Source organism: Balaenoptera ricei, chromosome 10 (genome assembly GCF_028023285.1).
Source record: "Balaenoptera ricei isolate mBalRic1 chromosome 10, mBalRic1.hap2, whole genome shotgun sequence".
NCBI classification, from domain to species: Eukaryota; Metazoa; Chordata; class Mammalia; order Artiodactyla; family Balaenopteridae; genus Balaenoptera; species Balaenoptera ricei.
Window position 1 is genome coordinate 90,567,646 of NC_082648.1, and position 23,203 is coordinate 90,590,848.

Sequence of the window (23,203 nt, forward strand, 5' to 3'; positions counted from 1 at the left end):
AAACTTCATGTTTCAGCATTTAAATCAGAAATTCCCTTTAAATCAAACAGCTAGAATATAGACCTGGCTGCTTTTGATATTTTCTCTCTGTTTTAGTTAGTTAGTTAGTTAGTTAGTTGGTTGGTTGGTTGGTTGGTTGCGCTGGGTCTCAGTTGTGGTGGGTCTTAGTTGTGGCAGGCAGGCTCCTTAGTTGTGGCTCCAGGGCTCTTTAGTTGCAGTTTGCCAACTCCTTAGTTGCAGCACGTGGGCTCCTTGTTTGCAGCAGGTGGGCTCCTTACTTGTGGCATGCAAACTCTTAGTTGCGGCATGCATGTGGGATCTAGTTCCTTGACCAGGGATTGAACCCAGGCCCTCTGCATTGGGAGTGCAGAGTCTTATCCACTGTGCCACCAGGGAAGTCCCTATCTTTGGTTTTAATGAAGTGCCTTGGTGTGGTGGTCTCTGTTAATATCCTACTTAGGGTTCACTAAGTTCTTAAGTCTGTAAATTTATGTCTAACCAAATATGAGACATTTTTAGTCTTTAAGTCTTTGATATTTCTTCAAATATCTTTTTTGTACTATTCTCTCTTCTCCTTCTGACTCAGATTATATTGTTAGACCCTTTGGTATTAAGGCTCTGTTGATTTTTTTTCAATTTTACGCTCTTCTTCAGATTGGATAATTTCTATTGATCTATTTTCAGGTTCCCTTACTTTTTCTTATGTTGTCTCTAATATGCTATTACACTCATCCAGTTAATTTTTTAGTTTAGATATTGTATTTTTCAGTTGTAGAAATTTCATTTGGGTATTTTTTCTCTACTGAGATTTCTTGTTTGTTTATTCATCACAACCATATTTTCATTTACATCCTTGAACTTTAACATCTGTTTTAGAATGCTGGTCTAATTCCAACATATCAGTCATCTCCAGACCAATCTCTTGATTAAATTTTCTCTTGAGTATGGGTCATGTTCTCCTTTTTCTTCATGTGTGTAACAATCTTGGATTGTATCCTGATGGACATTGTGGATGATGAATGGTAGAGACTCGGAATTCTGTTTTGTTCCTCTGAAGAATGTTTGTTTTTTGTTTGTTTTAAGGCAGTTAACTTGGCTGTAAACCTCTGAATCCTGTCTCCTTGCAGCGAACAGCTGAAATATTCTGTATAATTCTTTCAACCATAGCTGGGCTGTAAGATGTTCCTTCCCCCATTCTTGTGGTTATTTGTCTTACCAATTTAAGCAAGTATTTTTAATTTTTAAAGAACAATGTTATGATTAAAAAATAATATAACAGTAAACATTGTAAAACAGCAGATATTAAAATAAAACTAATAATACACGGTAAAAATGTTTTTAAAACATAACATATTAGCACAGTAAAAAGACTTTCAAACAATTACAAGGAAGTTTACAGTGAAAATGAGTCTTTCTCACACTCTGACCCCCCAACTCTTTCACCTGACCCAGTTCTCAGTTCCTCCCCCCGGTAATGGTCACTTTTCTCTTCATCCCCTTTATCCTTCCAGAGACACCCTATACATATACAAATATCTTTATTAACTGGCTTTTTAAAGTTTTACTGTTGGAAACTCATGGTTTGTGGACATTCAGGCCTGTGTGAATTTATGCTGAGTTTTCTGGCCTCCTTTGGGGTCCTTTGTCAAGGGCAAGTTTGGAGTCAGGCTTTGCAGTTTTAGAAGAAATCACATAAAGGAACATTTTGTCCTCATTAGTATGAAACATATATTCAAAGCAGTATGTCTGCTTACTTAGTGGGGATTTAATCATTAAATGTGTGTGTTGCCACAGAAATTGACACATGCCTGCTTTTGTGTATGTGCTTTTTAGTTATGAAAATTTTCATGCATACAAGACTATATATAACACGTATGTGTGTTTGTGTGTTAAGACTCAATAAAGCAAATATTCACATGTCCCAACTCAAGAGTGAACACAGCATTAGTACGTTTGAATCTTTTTATGTGCTTTCTCTGATTTTCACCTACCCCTCCCATCTGTCTGTTCTGGAGGCTCTGGCCAGGTGCCTGCCTATTTACCTGGTGCAAAGCCATCCCGACACATTCGTGAGCATTTACTGTGAGATTGGGTGAAGCACAGGTCCATTTCCCAGGAGCATCCCTCAGCAGGCCTGAGCTTCAGATGTGAGTTTCAAGAATTTTAAAGCATGAAGTCTTACTCAGAATCCCAATATTGAAAGAGATAAAAGTTGAACCTCTCTGGTTGAGGTGGGGTGTAAGGGCTTGTTTCTCTGCCTGTTTGCCCTTCCCCTGAAACTCCTCTGTGAAGTTCATAAACACAGTCTTACTGCTCTACAGAACCAGGTGTAGACTTTTTTTTTTTGGCTGCGAGGCATGTGGGATTTTAGCTCCCCGACCAGGGATCGATCCCTCACCGCCTGCACTGGAAGGTGAAGTCTTAACCACTGGACCGCCACGGAAGTCCCCAGGTGTAGACTCTTTAGCAGGCTTGTCAGGGTCCTTGATGATCTTGCCCCTGTGCGCCTTTCCAGCCTCATCTCATGCCAAGGCGAGCCACTCCTTCCCAAACACAGTGTGATACTCTTTCATCCTTTGAGTTATGCCTTCTGCCTAAGTTGCCCCTCCCTTATCTCCCCTTCTCCCTCCCCATAATGAGGGGCTCCTACGCCTTCATCATTCTTTGAGTCACCCTCTTTGAAACCACCTGTGAACCCCAGGAGTAGTTAGTAGCTCGGTCGTTTAGGTCTTTATTTGCATGCTGAATTACTGTACAATTCTCTACCTGCACGCTTCTTTCTCCCTTTAGACTGTAAACTCATTGAGGGCAGGAACCACTTACATTCATATTCATCTCTCTGTCCCCAGATAAAGTACTAGACACCGGAGATACAATAGTGAATGAGACTTGATGGGGCACCTGCTCTCAACAGTGTACATTTTGGTACAGGAGACAAACAAACAAGGAACAAGTAAACAGTAAATAAATGTGATATTAGATGGTCGTAAGTGTTTAACGCAAACCAAAAACAGACTAATTAATATTAGAGAGAGAGTTGGGATGTTGGTTGGGGGAAGGGGTGTTACTTTATTCTGGATGGTCAGGAAAGACCTCTTTGAAAAAGTGATATATTTTAAGCCAAGCCCTCAGACATTCCAGCTGAGACTTGAGTGAGGAGAAGCCAGTCTCACGCAACCTCAGGAACTGCATTCCATCAAGAGACCCGCGTAAGCAACATACATCCCCAGGCAGCGCCTGTATTGGAGGAACTGGAAGAGGACCATTGTGGCTGGAGTGTGAGGTTTAGGGGTGGTGAGAGAGGACATTGTAGAACTAGCATCGTAGGCCATGGGAAGAGTTTTGGATTTAATTTCGTGTGCAGTGGAAAACCACGAGAGAGTTATAATCGGGGAAGTGACACCATCTGATTTTCAGTTTAAGAGATCTGATTTGGAGATGAACAGACCAGGAATGGACCAGTTAGGAGACTACACAATATTCCAGATGACAGTGATGGTTGCTGGAATGATAACAGCAGATATTAATTACCATGTCTAAAATGTAAAAAACTGGAATTGAAAAATAAGAGCAGTTTTAGGTTTTGAGAAAAAATTAATGCCTGGAATACTTGGGAAGTTCTGTTTGGTTAATGGCTAATGCCAACAGGTGGGTTTTTGGCCACCTCAGATTGACCACTGTTCAGGGGACTGTGTGAATCCCCACCACCAACCGTCCCAATTTTTACAGTTTTTTAATTGGAAAAGAAATCATGCTGTTAAATGAGTCCTTTAAAAAAAATGTTGGGTGTTTGGAGGACTAAGGAATGGAGCTGAGAGGGGAGAGGAGAGACTATCCTGTTGCTTAAAAAATTAGAATTAAAAAGAGGGTTCCCATGTGCAAGAAAACATTGCTTTATAAACAATGTAAAGACATAAAAGACATTGTGTTGGCAAAACTGTGTAAAAACAATAGCTGCTAATTTCACACCCCATGGGATGAGGGAGTATAAATGTGCTTCAGCTTTAGATAACAGAGCTGTATCCACTGGCCAAGCGGGTTCACAGAGCTTTCCCTTAGTCTCACTGCCACCAGAGGGCTGGCCGGCCAGCCGCCAATAGAGGTGTTAGCAAAACCTACCGATTTCAGGCTTAATCTTTTCACCTACCTTTTCTTTTTCAGTAATGTGTTCATTATTTGCTGAGCATTACTCTATTCTTCGTCTGCAAATTTTTTTGTTTCTAATGCAGCTTGCTTTGTATGGGTGAGATATGGAACGGCACCAAAATCCGGCACCCTGGAAAGCCAGGGATTTCCACCCTGTGACAAAAGAATGCCGTCTTGACTTCAGAGATTGCCTAATCCCAGCTGTTCTGATAATGTAATTAAGGCTGCCTAATGTCTTTAATTTTGCAACCAGCTTGTGTGAAAAGGAGAATTTGGCACTCTGAAGGCTTAAACACTAAATAACAATCTCAAGACGCCTAATTAGAATTCTCTGACATTAAGCTAATTGGTGAAACTGTATTTCAGCAGCTTAACTTCTTTATTAATTTTTTTTAGCATTTTCATTGAAAATCAATTGATGAGCTGTCAGCATTTTTTCTTAAATATAATTTGCTCTTTAGTGCTCCTGTCTTAGGCAGGCTGAAAGGCCTCATGCTAGCAATGAAAGGTATTGAATATTATCACCAGCATTCCATTCCTTTTAATCATTTTACTCTTGACCTAAATAATGTGGCTTATTGTGTGACTTGGCCTTGTAGCTTCTCACTGCTCTGTGAACTGGAGAACGTTATTTCTCTTACGTTGAAATTTTAAGGGTGGAGAAATTTATTAATGAGGCATTAGTTTTGTTGAGTGTGCTCTTACATTTTACTTGTTTAGTACCGGGGCATTTCCTTGTGCTTGAATCAGGGGGCTACAACAAATTCAGCTAGGATCCAAAAAAACTTTGTCATAATTTGAGACACAAAAGTCTAAGTGTAAGGAACTAATTAAAACAGAGCTGAGCTTTTGTGGTTTAGGTTAAGGGCATTTGCTTCTGTTCAGGGTGCTTATTCAAGTTCCTTTTGCCAGTTTACACAGGAAGTTGCTGAAATGGGCTTCTCCATCCCTCTCCTCCCCTGCACCTGCTTCCATTCCCATACTCTTTCTTCCGTGAAGGAAACTGCTGGGTCTGAGTGGAAGATAGGATTAAGCTCTCAGAGGAGGAAGTTTTCTTTTTAGAACACTTCTGACATGGTAAATCAAGTTCAGGATCCTGGCTTTCCCATCTGCAAAGTTGATTGTAGTAGAAAAGTGGAAGGACTTGTCTACCTTAAGGGGGAAGAGTGTAAAGTAATGTTCCACTCAGGAAATGCTTTCTTCAGCAGTGTTTGGAGGAGACTCATTGGTTTTAATGTCTTCATTTTGAGTCAAAAAACTACCAGTGGGTTATAAGCATTCAAGAATAGTGTGAAATTTGGAAAATCTTTAGCTTACAAGATTTCACTGAACTTCAGAATTCCTGTTTAACTGTATAATGGGTGCATATATAATGTCCCCCAATATTACATTACTGTTTGGTTAGGTAGCTTAGATTACAAATATATCCTACTTTTTTCTTCCTCTATAAAGGAAAAAAAACCGAATATAATTAATTTTGCAGGGGAATTTAAGTAGTTGTAATAATATATTTGATTATTGAAGAAGTATGCCTGCTATTTATTTGTCATAAGCCACTTATTTAGTATTGCGAACTGTATATAAATGGTGTTCTGGTTATATCTGTTTCTGCATTGCATGGCTTAAGACAATCACCATTTTGTTGTATCTCACAATTTTGTGGGTCAGGAATTCAGGCAGGATTGTGATTCGGCTGTGTGATTCTTCTGTTTCACATGGAGCTCGGTTAGTAGTTGTTCTACCGGAGGTGGTGGGGTGTCTGGAAGGCTGGGCTCAGCTCGGTCTTGACCATTCCAGTGCTGTGGCATCAGAGTGGCTCAGGACTCCAAGTGAGTTTCACATGCACAAGAGAATCTGCGTGGCCTTAATGACCTGGTCTTAAAAGTCACAGCTTCACTTACTTTACTTTATTGAAAAAAGACTTTATTGAAAAAAGCAGTCACAACCCACACCTGATTTGGGGCAGTAGGGAACATGGGCCACACCTTTCAATGTGTAGTTCAGGGGTCAGCCAGAGAGTTGGGCAAAGTTTATATACGTAATCTTGGGGTTTTCTCCCAAGATTAAGTTGGGTAGTGGATTTGAGGGTGTTGATTTTATTTGTGGTTCTCTCCTTTCTGTGAATTTCCTCTCACTTTCCAACTACCGTGGTGGCTCAGATCTTTTCCCTCTGGTCCTTCAATCCAGTAAAACTGTGGGTCTCTCTCCGAGTTTTAGCTTCCAGTGTAGCTTGGACCCTTTTTGTTAATGTGTCCTACCCTTAGTTGAAAAGCCTTAAAAACGGAAATGCACTTTCAATAAGTGTCAACTTTCCTCTAGTTTCTGCCTGCTTTTACTCTCCAGTGCCTTCAAATAGTTTCAGTATTTTGTCCAGCATTTATAATTTTTATGAGCAGATGAATCCATCTGATAGGAGCTACTTCATCAATTCTGGCAACAGAACCATCCTAGTCTATTTTTATGACTTCCTATTCCATCCCATTGATTTGTTTTCCATGGTTACTATGGTTTAATATCATTTATTATATAATTTTTAACATAAAAAGTATAAATAAAAATGTCACAGATATGTAAGTTATGAAGGGGACAAATAAAATCAACACCCTCAAATCCACTACTAACTTAAGTAATTCTTAATAATTGACCATTAATTACCATTTCATTTACTTATATATTTCTTCCTTACTCTGTCTTCTCTTTTCCCCACTATCCTGAATTTGAGTACTTATTATTTTCTTTTTTATTGCATCATTTATTTAAAATTTTTAAAATAGTTTATTACAATATAAGTTTCACTTTTTTTATTGAAGTATAGTTGATTTACAGTGTTGTGTTTCAGGTGTACAGCAGAGTGATTCAGTTATATATATATATGTTTGTGTGTTTGTATGTATGTAGATTTATATTCTTTTTCAGATTCTTTTCCATTATAGGTTATTACAAGATACTGAATATAGTTCCTTGTGCTATACAGTAGGTCCTTGTTGTTTATCTGTTTTATATATAGTAGTGTGTATCTGTTAATCCTACGCTCCTAATTTATCCTCTCCCCCCTACCCTTTTCCTTTTTGGTAACCATAGTTTGTTTTCTATGTCTGTGAGTCTATTTCTGTTTTGTAAATAAGTTCACTTATATCATTTTTTAGATTCCACATATAAGTGATATCATAAGATATTTATCTTTCTCTGTCTGACTTACTTCACTTAGTGTGATAATCACTGGGTCCAACCATGTTGCTTCGAATGGTATTATTTCATTCTTTTTTATGGCTGAGTAATATTCCATTGTATATATCTACCACATCTTCTTTATCCATTTATCTGTCAGTGGACATTTAGGTTGCTTCCATGTCTTGGCTATAGTAAATAGTGCAGCAATGAACATTAGGGTGCATGTATCTTTTCAAATTATAGTTTTCTCAGGATATAGGCCCAGGATTGGGATTGCTGGATCATATGGTAAGTCTATTTTTAGTTTTTTAAGGAACCTCCGTACTCTTCTCCATAGTGGCTATACAAATTTACATTCCCACCAACAGTGTAGGAGGGTTCCCTTTTCTCCACACCCTCTCCAACATTTGTTATTTGTAGACTTTTTAATGATGGCCATTCTGACTGGTGTGAGGTGGTACCTCATTGTAGTTTTGATTTGCATTTCTCTAATAGTTAGCAATGTTGAGCATTTTTTCATGTGCCTGTTGGCCATCTGTATGTCTTCTTTGGAGAAATGTCTATTTAGATCTTCTGCCCATTTTTTGATTGAGTTGTTTGTTTTTTTGATATTGAGCTATATGAGCTGTTTGTCTGTTTTGGAAATTGATCTCTTGTCAGTCACATTGTTTGCAATATTTTCGCCCATTCTGTAGGTTGTCTTTTCATTTTTCTGATGGTTTCCTTTGCTGTGCAAAAGCTTTTAAGCTTAACTAGGTTCAATTTATTTATTTTTGTTTTTATTTCCATTACTCTAGGAGATGGATCCAAAAAAAACGTTGCTGTGATTTATGTCAAAGAGTGTTCTGCCTATATTTTCCTGTAGGATCCAGTCTTACATTTAGGTCTTTAATCCATTTTGAGTTTTTTTTTTTTAATATATAGTGTTAGAGAATGTTTTATTTTTTAAGTTAATTTTTATTAGAGTTAGTTGATTTACAATGTTGTGTTAGTTTCTGCTGTACAGCAAAGTGAATCAGTTATACATGTACATATATTCACTCTTTTTTAGATTCTATTGCCATATAGGTCATTACAGAGTATTGAGTAGAGTTTCCTGTGCTATGCAGTAGGTTCTTATTAGTTGTCTCTATTTTTTTTAATTTTTATTGGGGTACAATTGATTTACAATGTTGTGTTAGTTTCAATCTCTTTTATATATAGTAGTGTGTGTATGTCAATCCCAGTCTACCAATTTATCCCTCTCGACAACCCTTTCTCCTTAGTAACCATAAGTTTGTTTTCTACATCTGTGACTCTATTTCTGTTTTGTAAATAGGTTAATTTATACCATTTTTTTAGATTCCACATATGTCATACTGAGTGAAGTAAGTCAGACAAAGACAAATATCATATGATATCACTTACATGTAGAATGTTTTAATTTCATTTTTTTACATGTAGCTGTCCAGTTTTCCCAGCACCACTTAATGAAAAGACTGTCTTTTCTCCATTGTGTATTCTTTCCTCCTTTGTCGTAGATTAATTGACCATAAGCGCGTGGGTTTATTTCTGGGTTTTCTATCCTGTTCCATTGATATATGTGTCTGTTTTTGTGCCAATACGATACTGTTTTGATTCCTGTAGCTTTGTAGTGTAGTCTGAAGTCAGGGAGCATGATTCCTCCAGCTCTGTTCTTCTTTCTCAAGATTGTTTTGGCTATCTGGGGTCTTTTGTGTTTCCATACAAATTTTAAAATTATTTGTCCTAGGTCTGTGAAAAATGCCATTGGTAATTTGATAGGGATTGCATTGAATCTGCAGATTGCCTTGGGTAGTATGGTCATTTTAACAATATTTGATTCTTCCAATACAAGAACTTGGTATTATTTTTGAGTTTTATAAAAATAGATTCATATCATATACATTCTTCTGCAACTTTTTTCTTCATTTAACATTGTTTTAAAGATTCATTTATATTGTTTCATGCCACTGTATTTCACTTTCATTTTTGTATTCAATTGTGTAAAGATATGATACATATGATAAATATCCCTTTATTCATCCTACTTATCAAGACCTTTGTATGACTTCCCTTTTTTAAAAAAAATGAACATTTTTATTCATATCTTCTGGTGCCTACATGAAAGAGTTTCTACAAATAGGATTGCCCAGTCATGGAACTTGACTGGAGAGTGTCAAACTAGTTTCCCAAGTATTTGTACACTGCACTGTACATAAGTCCTGATGGTCTCCATCCTATGACTTAGAGTCAAAATTAAACATTTTTGTCTGATCTAGCGGGTGCACAGTACCATCTCCTCATGGGCTTAATTTGCATTTCCTTCATTACTAATGAGGTTGAGCCTCTTTTTCATATGCTTATTGACCATTCCTGTTTTTTCTTAAATGTCTTTTGGGTTGTTTGTATTTTCCTTATTGGTTTTAAGATTTTTTTTTAGTGTTCTTTGGATCCAGTTTTTTGTCAGTTACATGTGTTGCTGGTATCTTCTCCCAGTCTGGATTTTTTTTTTTTTAACTTTATGGTATCTTTTAATTCTAGAAGTTTGTAATTTTAATTTGTCAACCCTTTCTTCTTTTTAATAGTTAGTACTCTTTATATTTTAAACTTATGCCTTTGGTATTTGTTCTTTAGTCTATCTGGAATGGATTTTTGGGTATGGAATGAAGTAAGGAATGCAGTTTCATTTGTTTCTGAAATGAATAACCAGTTGTCCTAGCACCATTTATTTGTAGTCTTTCATTTCCTTACTGATCTGAAATGCCATCTCTATCATATGACAAATTTTAATATATGTGTTGTTTGTTTCTGGACTCTTTGCTCTGTCCACTGGTCAGTTTATCTATACGTTAATCAGTCCATTTGCCTTCTTTTTCAGGAGTGTCTTGGCTATTTTAGGGTCTTAGCTTTTCCACATAAATTTTAGAGTTAGCCTCAATTTTCATTAAAAACCTGGGGATTTTGATTGGAGTTGCATTGGAATTGTAGATCAATTCGGGGAAAATTAGTAATCTTAAAATAGATAGTCTTCTCATCCATGAATATTTTCTTCATTTATTTAGGTCACTGGTCAATGAAATCTCAGTCTGGGAGTGACTGGTCTAAATTAAAAATCTTTGAATGCAGGGATTGTCATCTTTGCCCTTATTCCCAACACCAAGCATAGTGATAAGCACATATATCAATAAAAGTACATGTTTATCAAATTGAATTTTAAAATATATTTTTTTCAGTTTTAAGCAGTTTCTCCATCTTTTTTTAAACAAAGTTTAATAAGGACCTAAAACTTAGTAAATAAGCTAGTAATGCATTTTGAAAGTTCACCATATACTTTTTTTTTCCTTTAGCTTTTATCTCTTCTTTTTGAAGATTTGTTCAAAAAATTTAATTCTGAAATGAAGAAGATTGCAGACCAGGTGATTCCTAAGCAAAGAGCAGCCCAGTTTGATGTCGTGAAACACATGCGTCAGGACCAGATTACCAATGGCATGGTGAATGCCATTTCAACCGTAAGTCTTCAGTCATTTGGGTAGAGTTTTGTAACTTATTTGTAAATCTGTTCAGTGGGAAATTTAAAGTACTGATACTTTGAGAATCTAGGTGAAAAAAATATATATATATATTTAAGTCATAAATTTTCTACTTTGAAAGATAGTCTACAGTTTAAATCAGTAGGAATTTTACTACTATATGACTTCATTGCCAAATTATAGTTCCTGTTATATGAGGCAATAAGAAAATAGATATACCTTTACATAAAGGAAAAATCTTTTAGTTTAACCATTAATAACCATTCTTTCAATGGATACTTTTCCCCATTTTTTTCTGTAATAAAACTGATATATTACAAGTAGGTTTATTAATGACAACATTTGTCCAAAACAGTACAAAATGTTTCATTTCATTGTAGGTTTATATTCCTCAAAGAGCTATCAGCTGTTCTCACGTGAGTGATGAATTCAGGCCTCAGCAGCTGCTGTGTGTTCAGGGCCTCCGGCTGTTGATAAAGGGTTATCAGATAGGTTTTTGCTCCCTTTCTTAAAGCGTAACATCTATAGGTCTATCTGATAAAGTCTTGTTCACGTTTTGTATGTCAGACATAAAATTAGTTTTATGGATGGGATTTGGTCCCAACAAAAGAATAGTATAGTGTAGCACGTGGACTCCCTTAACAATGAAAGAATTAGTGGCCGACTTGCTGCCCTACTTGACTTGAGAAATTTGCAGTGGGTCTGTGTGAGCAGCCCTCGCCATGACAGCTCCATCTAGACCTGAGGGGAACCTGGCCTTTGTGCCTCTTTAGGCCCCTCACACTCCTGTGGTCCAAACTTGTCTGGAAGTAGATTCCTGAATATTTGAAGAGAAGCCTCCAAAGATCATTTGAACACACTTCTGTTAGAATGACTTTTCCTTGCTTTTGACCCATGATTTTCAGGTCAGAATAGCTGTTTTGAGTAGTTGTTTTGCCCCTAAGTGACACCACTTTACGCCTGGGAGCAGACTGCTTATTAGGAAAATCAGTAGTAGGCCTTGTTACAGGTGAACCCCAATCTGTAGGCATCCAGAAAAAGATCAACTTCTAAAATTGTGATTGTTGTCATATGTAGACTATTTTCAACAAATAAATTTTTCAGAGGAGCAGTTTTAGACCCTTTGTCTGTTTCTCCTCTCTCCCTTTTTAAAACTCCTGAAGAATATTGAAACAGATTATCTTGCTGAACATCTCGGCTTCATTCCCCATCTACTTCCTATTTGCCAGCAGCTGCTGTCTTAGTTGAATTCTGTGCTGAATATTTATTTATCTTCCTTGCTCTTACTTTCTGGTCATAAGTCAGTTTACTAGGTTCATTCTCATTCAAAGAATAAAAGGAGTTAACTGAACAAGCAATATGAGAAGTTAACTTGTGGGATCAGTGTGTTTGCTCCATTTCTTTGCTTTGTAATGCATCAGGTTTCTTCCTAGGTTTTAGCTTTTTTCCACTCTATCAAAAACTCAAGTTGCTGAAGTGATAGATCTTCACTGAAATAACGCTTAAACTTTAATTTGTGAGGAGCTCCCCTGAAGTCAAATATTTAAATTCAAACAGATGAGTTTTTCTCCTGTGAGGGGTTTTAATCTGGGATCCATGAGTCCTTCCTTGAAATTGAAGGCAAATTTTGTGTTTGTGCTCCTATGTGCATTTTTCTCGAGACTAGTCATAGCTTTCATCAGATTATCAAAAAAATGAAGAACCACTGTTTAGCAGATGTAATTTTTTCCCTTTTGAATCAGAAAGATCATTGAATCAATCACTTTTTGACATTTTGTTTTCTACTTTGCTTTTTCTCTGCATACTATTTTCTATTAATTCACGTGACCATGAGTTGAAAACTTAATGATTCCTAACCTTAATCTTGAATTATCCTTGAGAATATTTAATGTGTACAATTAATACCACTATAAAATAATATATTTAATATATTTCAGTACTTTTAATGCATAGGAGATAAGGTAAATTTAATGTTTAAAATTTATTTCATATGAATCTATTTTAAGATTGACATGGTAGCCAAAGAAGGTATATAATATTTATTAATATGAATATATGTGCAATTTTTAGCCTTGATTAAGAAGCCTATATTTATTCATTTTCCCTGATAAGTGCTGTTAGAGTCTTTTTTCTATTGCTATATTTGCCTCTCATTAAAACTAATTTTGGAAGACATCCAGATAATGGCACATTCCAACATGAAATTATCTCTTTGAACTTCAAGCTAGTTTTACCTTAAATATGTGTAGAAACTGCTAGTGTTCTATTAGTTAGCTTATTGCTTCCAGTGGAACTCTTTGGTTGAACTGGCTTGTTCAGAATATAATTAGTTCTTCAGAAAATACCCACTCTGATGTGATAATGTTGATACGTTGAAGCATTCTGAGGTGGTTGCTAGATATAGGTAATATTCATTAAATTCCTAGAAAACCCCGGTGAGTAACTTGGCTAAATTTTAATTGTGACAGTTTGATTTCTGAATATATATCATGGCTCTGATTTCACAAACAAGCAGTTCCTATGCTGAGCCTCTCCGAGTGACTGCAGAGTATCAGGCCGCATGAATGGATCAGGGGTAGTCTCATGTCTTTCCTCTCCCTTCAGGGAAATTGGTCTCTGAAGAGATTTAAAATGGATCGCCAGGGTGTGACCCAGGTGCTGTCTCGCTTGTCATATATATCCGCGCTGGGCATGATGACAAGAATCTCTTCCCAGTTTGAAAAAACAAGAAAAGTGAGTGGTCCTCGATCCCTCCAGCCGTCTCAGTGGGGAATGCTGTGCCCTTCGGACACTCCTGAAGGAGAGGTAAGGTCCCCAAGGAGTCTCCGCTGTGTCAGAGGTCATGCCTGTTGGTGATGCTCTGCTTCTTCTCCCGTTCCCCCAGGCTGTATCCTTTTTGGGGTCAGCCACGTATCTGGCAGAGAAACGTTGATGCAGCCATCAGAATGTCATCAGTATCATTCCCGAACAGTACCTACAGAAGTCTTTGATTTATTATCTCACCTAAATAGAAATATTGTCCAGATTTTCTTGCTTGTTTTAGTTTATCCCAAGAGTCAAACCAGGCAATGAAGAGGGGATAAGAATATGAAGGAAAATTAAGAGACCCATCACCTTTGCTCACAAGGAGCTCTTTTTAAGCAACTCCTTATTTTCTGTGGCTGTACTTAGAGGACATCAGAGTCACAGTTGCAGCCAACTAGGAGCACACAGTCCAAGACCTAAGTTGGATTCCAACTCACTTATATAGGAAACATAAGCAGTTACCTGAACACTAAACCAAAGAGTTTAAATTGGTTTACATCCATAGCACCCACTACTTCCTGTGTCATGGCCCTTTCTCCTTCATGTTAACCACTGTTGGTTTCACTTGATTTTATGCCTTCCAAATTGTAAAATTCTGGAGGAACGAACCATGTTAGGTTCACCATTGTATCCCAGGCTCCTAGCCCAGAGCCTCATTCAGACTAAAGGCCCCATAAATATATGCTGAGTGAATAAATAAGTTAAATATGACAGGTAAAAGATATACGTTCCAAAGTGTAGGAATTAGTTATGACTTGGGAGAGGTGAAAAATACAAGTCCATACAGGGTTATAATTTTTAGAAATTATCATTCTTCTCCTGATTTATCTTAAACCATATGGAAATTCACATTAAAATTGTGCAGCTTGTCAAATTTGCATAACTTATACATCTTGAGTTTTGGAACGCTACATTTCCCAGAGATTGCTTCAACTAATCTCGATAAAGTACCTGTTTTGTGCATCACTACAGCAGATGGTTTCTAAGATTGAAGATGTAATCTTTACATGTCACATGTGTCTCAAGTGTTTTTGTTTTTGTTTTTTTTTCTTAATTTGCTGTATTACGTCCTTGTTTATATGTTTGCTTTAGATTTTTTTCCTCTGGTTGTATAGAAGTTTAAAAATATTTTTTTCATTTCCTTTTTACTTTGAAATAATTTCAGACATACAAAAATAGTTGCAAAAATAGTGCAAAGAATTTCCATGATCCTTCACCTAGATTCCCCAGATGTGACATCTTGTGTAACTGTAGCCCAGTTTTCAACCTCATAACCCCAGTTATCAACTTTCATAACCCCAATTATGAAATTAACATTGATAACAGTATCGTAATCTGTAGACCTGATTCAGATTTTGCCAGTTGCCCCGCTGTCTCTTTTGATCCAGGATTGCTCTCAGTTGTTGAGTCTCCTTAGCCTCTTAATCTGGAGCAGTTCTTCAGTCTTTGTCTTTTATGACCAAGAAGCTTGGAGAATACCGGCCAGTTATTTTGCAGACTCTTTCTCATTTCAGGCCATCAGTTTTATATTTTTATGTATTCACAATTATCAATGTTTTCCTTTACCGTTTTTATACAGTGTCATCTTAATGACTGTGATGTTCTTTTGTCAGGGAATAGCAATTTAGGTAATTGGTTTCTTTGGGGAGGGGACATTTATAATGCCATCATTATTTCCAGTTCAAATAGTACTGTGCTGAGCATGTCTGTGGCTAAATCTATGTTTATATCCTTGCTTTCTAGTTCAGGATAAATTCCTCTGGGATAAGGGGTAGGTATATCCTTAAGGCTTTGTATGAATCTCCAAAGTGTTCCCTACGAGGCTGTACTGCTTTGCCTTGTCACCAGTGGGGTGGTGAGCTATTTTCAGACACAAACTGTACTTTGTGTTACTCATGTTCATTCTTAGAAATGACTATCTTTTGTTTTTTAGGCATGTGGTTTGGTTAAAAACTTGGCCCTTATGACGCACATCACAACTGACATGGAAGATGGACCCATTGTTAAATTAGCCAGTAACCTGGGAGTAGAAGATGTGAATTTATTATGTGGGGAAGAGCTGTCTTACCCAAATGTATTTCTTGTCTTTCTTAATGGTGAGTGTATTATGGAGACATGTTGATCCTAAACAGTCTGTGGGGAGGGGGAGGGAATCGACTACTATCCATGTATATAGAGCACAAATATACTTTAATTCTGCAGTCAAATTCTCTGCCACTGAGCTGTACCCCCTGAGTATACTTTAATTCTGGACCCAGGTTGACTTTAATTGAAAGGTAGAAAAAATGGTAACAGAAACAGTTATTCCATTGGCTGAGTGATCCAGGTTCTGAGACAATACAGCTATCAGAGCTAAAGGGTAATGGTGCAGAGACCATTTGCTTTCTACCCTTTGACAACTGGCAGCGTATCCACAGTGGAATGAGGCTCAATACGGTATCTTTAAGTTCAAGTTAAATATGTGAGACGTTCTGCAAAAATAATCAGATCAGCCCTTACAGTGAGATGACTTGTATTCAGCCACTGAGAGAGTGACTGTCAGCAGCCTCTGGCGAGAGGGTCCCTTTCCTTCAGCTCCTGCTCCATTCGCTTCTCTCGTACCCCTTCCCACCCACTTCGGAGTCCTCCAGAGATGCTGCAGCAGCTGTGGCTTGGTGGCCTGGGCGCCTGTCCCCTCACAGGTGTGCTGCATGCGCTCATCCTGGCCTCAGCCCCCATGCTCTTCTCCCCCTTCTTCCTGCTCTGGGGGGCCTTCACCATTTCCCGCGTGGGCTGGTGAGAAGGCAAACAGGGCTGTTCGCTGCCTGCCTCGCTCAGTGAATTCTGGCAGCTAACGCTGAGTGAGTCCTTACTCTGGGTACTCACCCAGTACCTCTCTGAATCCTCACACTAACCCTGGGAGCCAAAGGCCATTTTCCTCATTTCTCAGATGATGACAAGAAAACCGGTTTAAAAATAGCAGTTACGAGGTGCTGTGTCCAGTTCTAAGTGCTTTCCATGAGATCAGCTCACTTAATCCTCTCATCGACCCTGTAGAAGTGGTGGAGCCAGTGTTCAGACCCAGGGGTCTGGACCCCGAGTTCATGTGCCTGCACGGTGCTGACAGACGAGGAGACTGAGGCTGACTTCACCAGTGTTATGCAGCCAGGGTGTGGGAGGCCTGGCCCTGGACTCCGGTCCCCACCCCGGGCTGCCCTTGACCACTCCACTCTGGGGCTCCCTCCAGCCTTGTGGGCTGGCTGCAGGCTTAATAACAGTACTTCCATATGACTGCTCAGTGCTGCTTATTGTTTTTATTGAGTAAATATTTTAAATCCCATTAGATTTATTTTTTATTTCAGTCTTGAATATTCTTACTTCTTTCTGCTTAGGTAACATCCTAGGTGTCATTCGAGACCACAAGAAGCTGGTGAATACGTTTCGACTGATGCGAAGAGCAGGATATATCAATGAATTTGTTTCCATCTCAACGAATCTGACAGATCGGTGTGTCTATATTTCCTCTGATGGAGGAAGGCTGTGCAGGTAGATGTGGCTAGAAAGAGTTGTTAAGATCTCTTTATGTTTGCTTTTGAAAGAAATGGACTTGTTTTTATTTTTGAAGCTGCTTTAACCTCTTTCATTGTTAAGATAAATTTAATTCACTTAGCAAGCACCTCATGAATATGCATACTGGCTACTGGGGATTCAAAGATTAATGGGAGTCAGTCTCTGCCCTCAGAGAACTCAGTCCGCTGGGAAAGGCAGAAATGATTAGTAATAACAACCAACTCTGCGAGTAATAAGTGCTAGCCATTATTTATTATCTTAATAGATGTATTATGTGTAAGGCTTTAACTACATTCAACCCTGTAACGTTGGATTATTATTTTCATTTAACAAATGAGGTACTGGGGTTTAGTAAGACTAAGTAAATTACCCAAAGCCAGATAGTGGTGGAGTCTGTTTTTCACTCGGAAGTCCTTAGAATTCATTTGACTCCAGCAGTCCTGATTTTACCCACTATATTCTGTTGCTATGAACTGACCTTTAAAGTAGGATTGCTTTAAAGGATAAAGGAGGAAAGGAGAAAGGCTAAGGAATGGCAAGAATAGGAAACATAGAAGCATGAAGAGATCCCATAACATTAGATCCGGTAGAAAAGTAGGTGCCTTATATTCATTCCACACGTATCTAGGGCCTATTTTGTACAGGTGCTGTGTCGGAGGTGGTGGTACGCAGATGAACATGACATGGTATCTGGTCCTTTGGGGTCAGACGGGGACTTCAGCTGAGGATGTCACCTTGTTTCATAGGCCTTCACTTGATTCACCAAAGTCTTTCTTTGTGGACCTCAGGTAGTGTGAGGGCACAAGTCAGTGAGCTGGCAGTGGCTAGAGTGGTGGCAAGAGCTTGGAAGTCTGCCCAGCGGGGAGAGTGGACTGCCAGTGTCTGTGTCTGTCTGGCATCCTTGTTTCCTTCCAGTTACCCTCGTCATTCTCCTTTGAGGATTGCCCTTCCCCACTGGCAGCCTTCTTGGGACGGTCAGTCAGGTGCTCTCTCCTGCTCAGCCAAAGGTCAGGCGGATGACCCAAGCCAGGCCAGTCAGACTGTCTCTTCAGAGAGTTTGAATCCCAAAGAGGATAGAAGTGGTCGGAACAGATGCATCCTGGCAGCGATGCATACAGGAGACTGCTCATTACCCCTGCCTTTCTGGATCCTTGGGACTGTTCTAGCTCCTTTTCTTTCTGAGCCTGAGCATTGCACCTTTTTCTTTGATTCTTATCCTCCTAGTAAATTCTTAGCCTTTTGGTAAATTCCTTAAAATTTTCTTCTTATTTTTTAGTAAATTCCATCTTTGCTTAAATCTGCCAGAGTTGGTTCCTATTCTTTGCAACCAAAGAGCCCTAACTGATGCTATACCTGTGTTTGAATCCTAGTGTCCCACTTACTGACTTGTGTGACTCTGAGTTTATTACTTAAGTCTCTGGACCTTGATTTCCTCAGCTGTAAATATGTAAATAACAGTGCCTCCCTAGGATTGATATAAGGTCTGGTAAGTGCCTTGTAGGGTGTCAGGCAAACACTGGATGCTTATTTATAGCTATTAACATGGTCCAGTTAAGGGTGGGAAAAACACTGACATTTTCTAGCTTACTCTTTTTTAGAATTTTTCTCTTTCATTACATCCCATATAATATGGCATAGCCTAAAAGAAAACTAGTTCTTTTTTTTTCAGAAGTGATTGTGTAACGACACAACATAGATCTGGCAGGAAGAATTAGTAGAATTCATTGAGTAAAGTGAAAGGTAACTGAGGTGGCTAAGTGTGGTCCCCTCCCTCTCCTACCCCTGCTCTGTCATCACTTCTCAGTCTCTTAAGCTGAGCTAAACTGCAGCCCCAAATGAGGGAGGCAGCAGGGTCTCTGCTTCCCTGCCAAGGGGCAGCCAGGATTTTGAGGCAGTGTTGAGTCCCATGAAGAGTTCACCCTGTTCACTTTCCAGCAGCTTGTACCCCCTTTTGTAATTGTGCAGCTCCTCTTCTTAACTGTTTAAAAGTGCTCATTAGTCCTCAAATCGTTATTTGGACTTGAGGGTGGAGCGCACGAGTGTCTGCTGGTTACTTGCTCCTCTCTGTAAGAGCCGCTTGTCCAAATAGCAACAGCCCTTGACGTTTTGTGCCGCGTGCCGTCCTTTGTGTCGGGTGTTTCTTCGTGGTGGCGAAGCCCTCAGAGGCAAATCACCACTGACAGTTACAGGTTAATCTACCAGAACGTGTGGACCAAAGCTCTCTACCTTACGCCCATTACATCACTAAAAATCCCAAAGTGAAAAAGCTATATTCCCTGCAAACTCATACCCACTCTTTGGTTGTGTGTAGCTTTAAGTACCCTGCTCGCGCGTAGCCCAGGGATGTTTATCCTAAAGCAAACCACTCTAGACAGCTGATAGTCATCAGACCTTCACTACAAAATGCCATTGTTTTCCTTGGTGATGGTTCTCTGCCTGCTGACCTCTCCATATTCCCAGTATGAAATCAGGAGATGCTTTTGGTATGATGGATGCATTTACACAGTTTTTTAAAAAATATGATATTAAAGGTATTAAAGGTTTTGGGTTTTTTTTCTAGACTTTATTGAGTATCATTTCATGCTGCTTTCTCATTCAGAACCAAATATTTCCTAAGATACTTGGAGAAAGGACTGTGTGTGTATACATGTATATGTGCACACATGAGCTGGTGTGTGCGTGTGTGCGTGTGTGTGTGTGTGTATGTGAGAAAGAGAAAATAGGCCCCTGTGCACTCACACTTGTAAAAAATACCTGGTGTCCTCAAGCACTCCAGAAATAAGTTTGATCATATCTACAGCTTCCCTCATTTCACTATAGTAAACTTACTGATTTAATTATTTTGTTGAACTACTGTAAATCTGTTTTGTTTTTTGGGTTTTTTTCTGTTTTTCTATTCCAGACCCTATATAATTGTTAAGAAACAGAAGCCTGCAGTCACAAATAAGCATATGGAAGAGCTGGCTCAGGGGTACAGGTAAATAGCCAAAAGCAAAACTCCTCAGTCTCCTTAATACTCATTTATGTGATCTAAACAGAAGTAATGTTATTTGATCTGAGCTTTTAAGAAAAGTATTACATATTTTCATTTTTAGTCTCTTAATTCCTCTCTACCAGATATATCAACCTGTTAAAAACCTGTTCTTTTCTATGTGAACTTGCTTGGACATTGTAAAATATTTATCAATTTAGATCATGAGGATTACAGAGTCTTGGTGTAAATTAGCACACTCTTCAGTGTTTCTAGGACGAGAAGGATATGTTGATGTAGACATCTGACGTACTATGGGTCTCTCATCATATGGGGTTTTTAAAGTCATAGAAGGTATTTTTAGAAGTGGGACCAGATTGACAAGAGTCACAGATGTTTTACTCTTTTTATTTCGGTGACTTGTGATAACTCTATGATCTGAGAATAATGTGTTTCAAACATCCCAATGTATTGATACTTTTCGGGAGAGAAAGATGCTTTGGGCCTAAGTGAAAGCATGTATCTTCCACTGTTGCATATAAAATACTGCAGTAAAATGCTTTTTAACAATGTCCATTTCACCAATATTTTCCCAGGAATTTTGAAGATTTCTTGCATGAGAGTCTGGTTGAATATTTAGATGTGAATGAAGAAAATGACTGTAACATTGCACTCTATGAACATACAATTAATAAGTAAGTAACAACCATAATTAAAACCTGTTCTGATGATAGACACTACCTTCTTTTTTCATTTCATCTTCAATTCTTTTGTGTATTCTTAGTAGGAACTGTTAGAAGTATACTGTTTTATAAGGAAGCATAACCCATAGTTTATCCCAGGAGTACCACAAAACTGCTAACAAATAATCTTTAGATTTAATTATCCTTCCTTTTCATTTTACACTCACTGTACATTTCTTAAAAGGAATTGCTTCTCTGATTTTAATATTCGATTACTGCCAAAATTAAACTAATGAATCAGGCTACATAATGGTGTATTTATCTGTTCCATGGTTGATTTTGTCAGTGGATGTCTGAATTCCTGTTGTCAATGCAGGAATTCCCTACCTTGTATGTTGTAAAGCTATCTCTAAACTTATGTGCAATATAGACATGAAATGGTAATATGTTCACAGTGTTTCTTTTAGAACAGTGATATTTTTAGAAACATCTTTGCTCCATTTGGAATACATTATAGGACATTTATATAACTTGGTGTCTGATGCATGTGGCTGAGGTACCACTTACCTGAAATTAGAATTTTTGCAATTATGCTATTAAATGGTTAGGGAGTTTAATACTGCCACCTGATAACTATTTATGTCTTCAGTCAGGAAAGTAGTTTTCTGTTTTCCACTACCAGATGAGATATACCACTTTATTTTTGTCTTACTGTAATTTAATAATGCTTTTCAGCAGAATTTTTATTCCTTAAAGGTATGAATCTCTCAAAGTACTATTTTTATACCCCTCGTTTAAAGATTGACTGGAGAATTATATAGTAACCCCACAAATAACGATTCCATCCTGGTTCCTCAAGCCAGAAACCTCAGTTTCAGCCTTGACTCCTCTTGCCCTCTACACCCACATCTAATCGCTTAACATACCATGTGGACTTTCAAAGTATACCCGGAATCTGAGCTCTTTTCACCACCTCCACCTACCGCCCTACTGCAGGCCACTGCCATTGCTTGTCTGGATCCTTGCAAAAGGCTCCTGACTAGGTTTGCACTTGTTCCCATATAGTCTGTTCTTCATAGATCAGAATGGTCTCGTCACTTCTCTTCTCAAACCACCCCCCAGCCCCACCCCACCCAGTGGCTTTCCATCTCCCTCTGAAGTCCTTACAGAGGCCTTCACGTTCCTACAAGGAAGCTATGGCTGCAGCATCATCTCCTCCCTCTCCCCTCTCACTCTGTTTTAACCACACTGGCCTCTTCTTCATGCTCCTGCCCCAGCCCCTCTGCCCTGGCTGTCCCCTCCACCTGGAACGCTGTCACCTACGTGCATGGCTCACTCCTTCACATCCTCCAGGTCTTCACTCAGGTACCACCTTCTCAGCGAGTTGCCCTGACCACCCTATTTAAAGTAGAAATCCCTCCTCTGACCGCCCCTCTTCGCTGCTTTATTTTTCTAGTGCTTAAATCTTAAAATCTGTAAAACATGTATTTTATTGATGCATCTGTGTATTGTCTGTCTCCCGCCACTAGAAGCTTCATGAAGGCAGGGATTTTTCTCTGTTTTGTTCACTGCCATAAAGGAATATAACTATCAGTATCACCCGATCACCAAGCTATCCCATATATCAAATTAATTTATTTTAAAAATAAGAAAAAATTGGTATTAATTCATACTTATGACATTTGTTAAAATGTAGAAATGCATAAAGTAATTCCCCATCCCGCCAAACTCCACCCTCCAGAAGTAACCAGTGCAAATGGTTTAATATGTACTCTTTTAGATTTTTTTCTAAGTGAAGGCAAACATACATACCTTTTGCAATTATTTTTCAGTGTCTTGATTTTTTAACTTAATGTAATTAACATTATCATCCTGGATATTTTTCCACATTAATGTATGTATATATATATTTTTATATATATATATAATTTTATTTGCTTTTTATTACATTGTCTGACTACATATAGATAACTTATTTAATTGTTCCCCTATTGATGACTATTTAGGCTGTTTCCAGTTTTTTCACTATTGCAAGCAACAGGTCACTTAGTCTTAATTTGAGCTAAATTTAAGGCCCTTATGCATAGTGAACAGGAAGTCTCCTATTTCCTGTTCAGGGTAGAAACTTAGGGTGGTTATAATTTTGAATAATAATATTCCTTTCTGTTTTGTAAAATTCGAATCCAGACTTTTACAAAGTTTGGACTTCCAGTAATTATTAGATAGTAAGATAGTATATGATCTTATGTATGTTGTTGTTATGAAAAAAGAAAAAACTTAGATCTTTACCTTCTTCATTTTCAGCTTACCCCAATCTTTACATCGGAAAAAGTAGTTTTAATTTGCAT

At 38.2% G+C, this 23,203-nt stretch overlaps 1 protein-coding gene across 2 annotated transcripts in view; it reads left to right on the forward strand.

The window, feature by feature from the left end:
* POLR3B (RNA polymerase III subunit B) overlaps positions 1 to 23,203 on the forward strand; it is a 114,394-nt gene that overhangs the window by 39,706 nt on the left and 51,485 nt on the right. For both annotated transcript variants that reach the window (XM_059936816.1, XM_059936817.1), the window contains exons 13-18: positions 10,665 to 10,826; positions 13,452 to 13,652; positions 15,586 to 15,748; positions 17,024 to 17,177; positions 20,104 to 20,178; positions 20,769 to 20,867. In XM_059936816.1, coding sequence (XP_059792799.1) covers positions 10,665 to 10,826; positions 13,452 to 13,652; positions 15,586 to 15,748; positions 17,024 to 17,177; positions 20,104 to 20,178; positions 20,769 to 20,867 — 854 coding nt within the window. The remainder of the gene's footprint in view (positions 1 to 10,664; positions 10,827 to 13,451; positions 13,653 to 15,585; positions 15,749 to 17,023; positions 17,178 to 20,103; positions 20,179 to 20,768; positions 20,868 to 23,203) is intronic.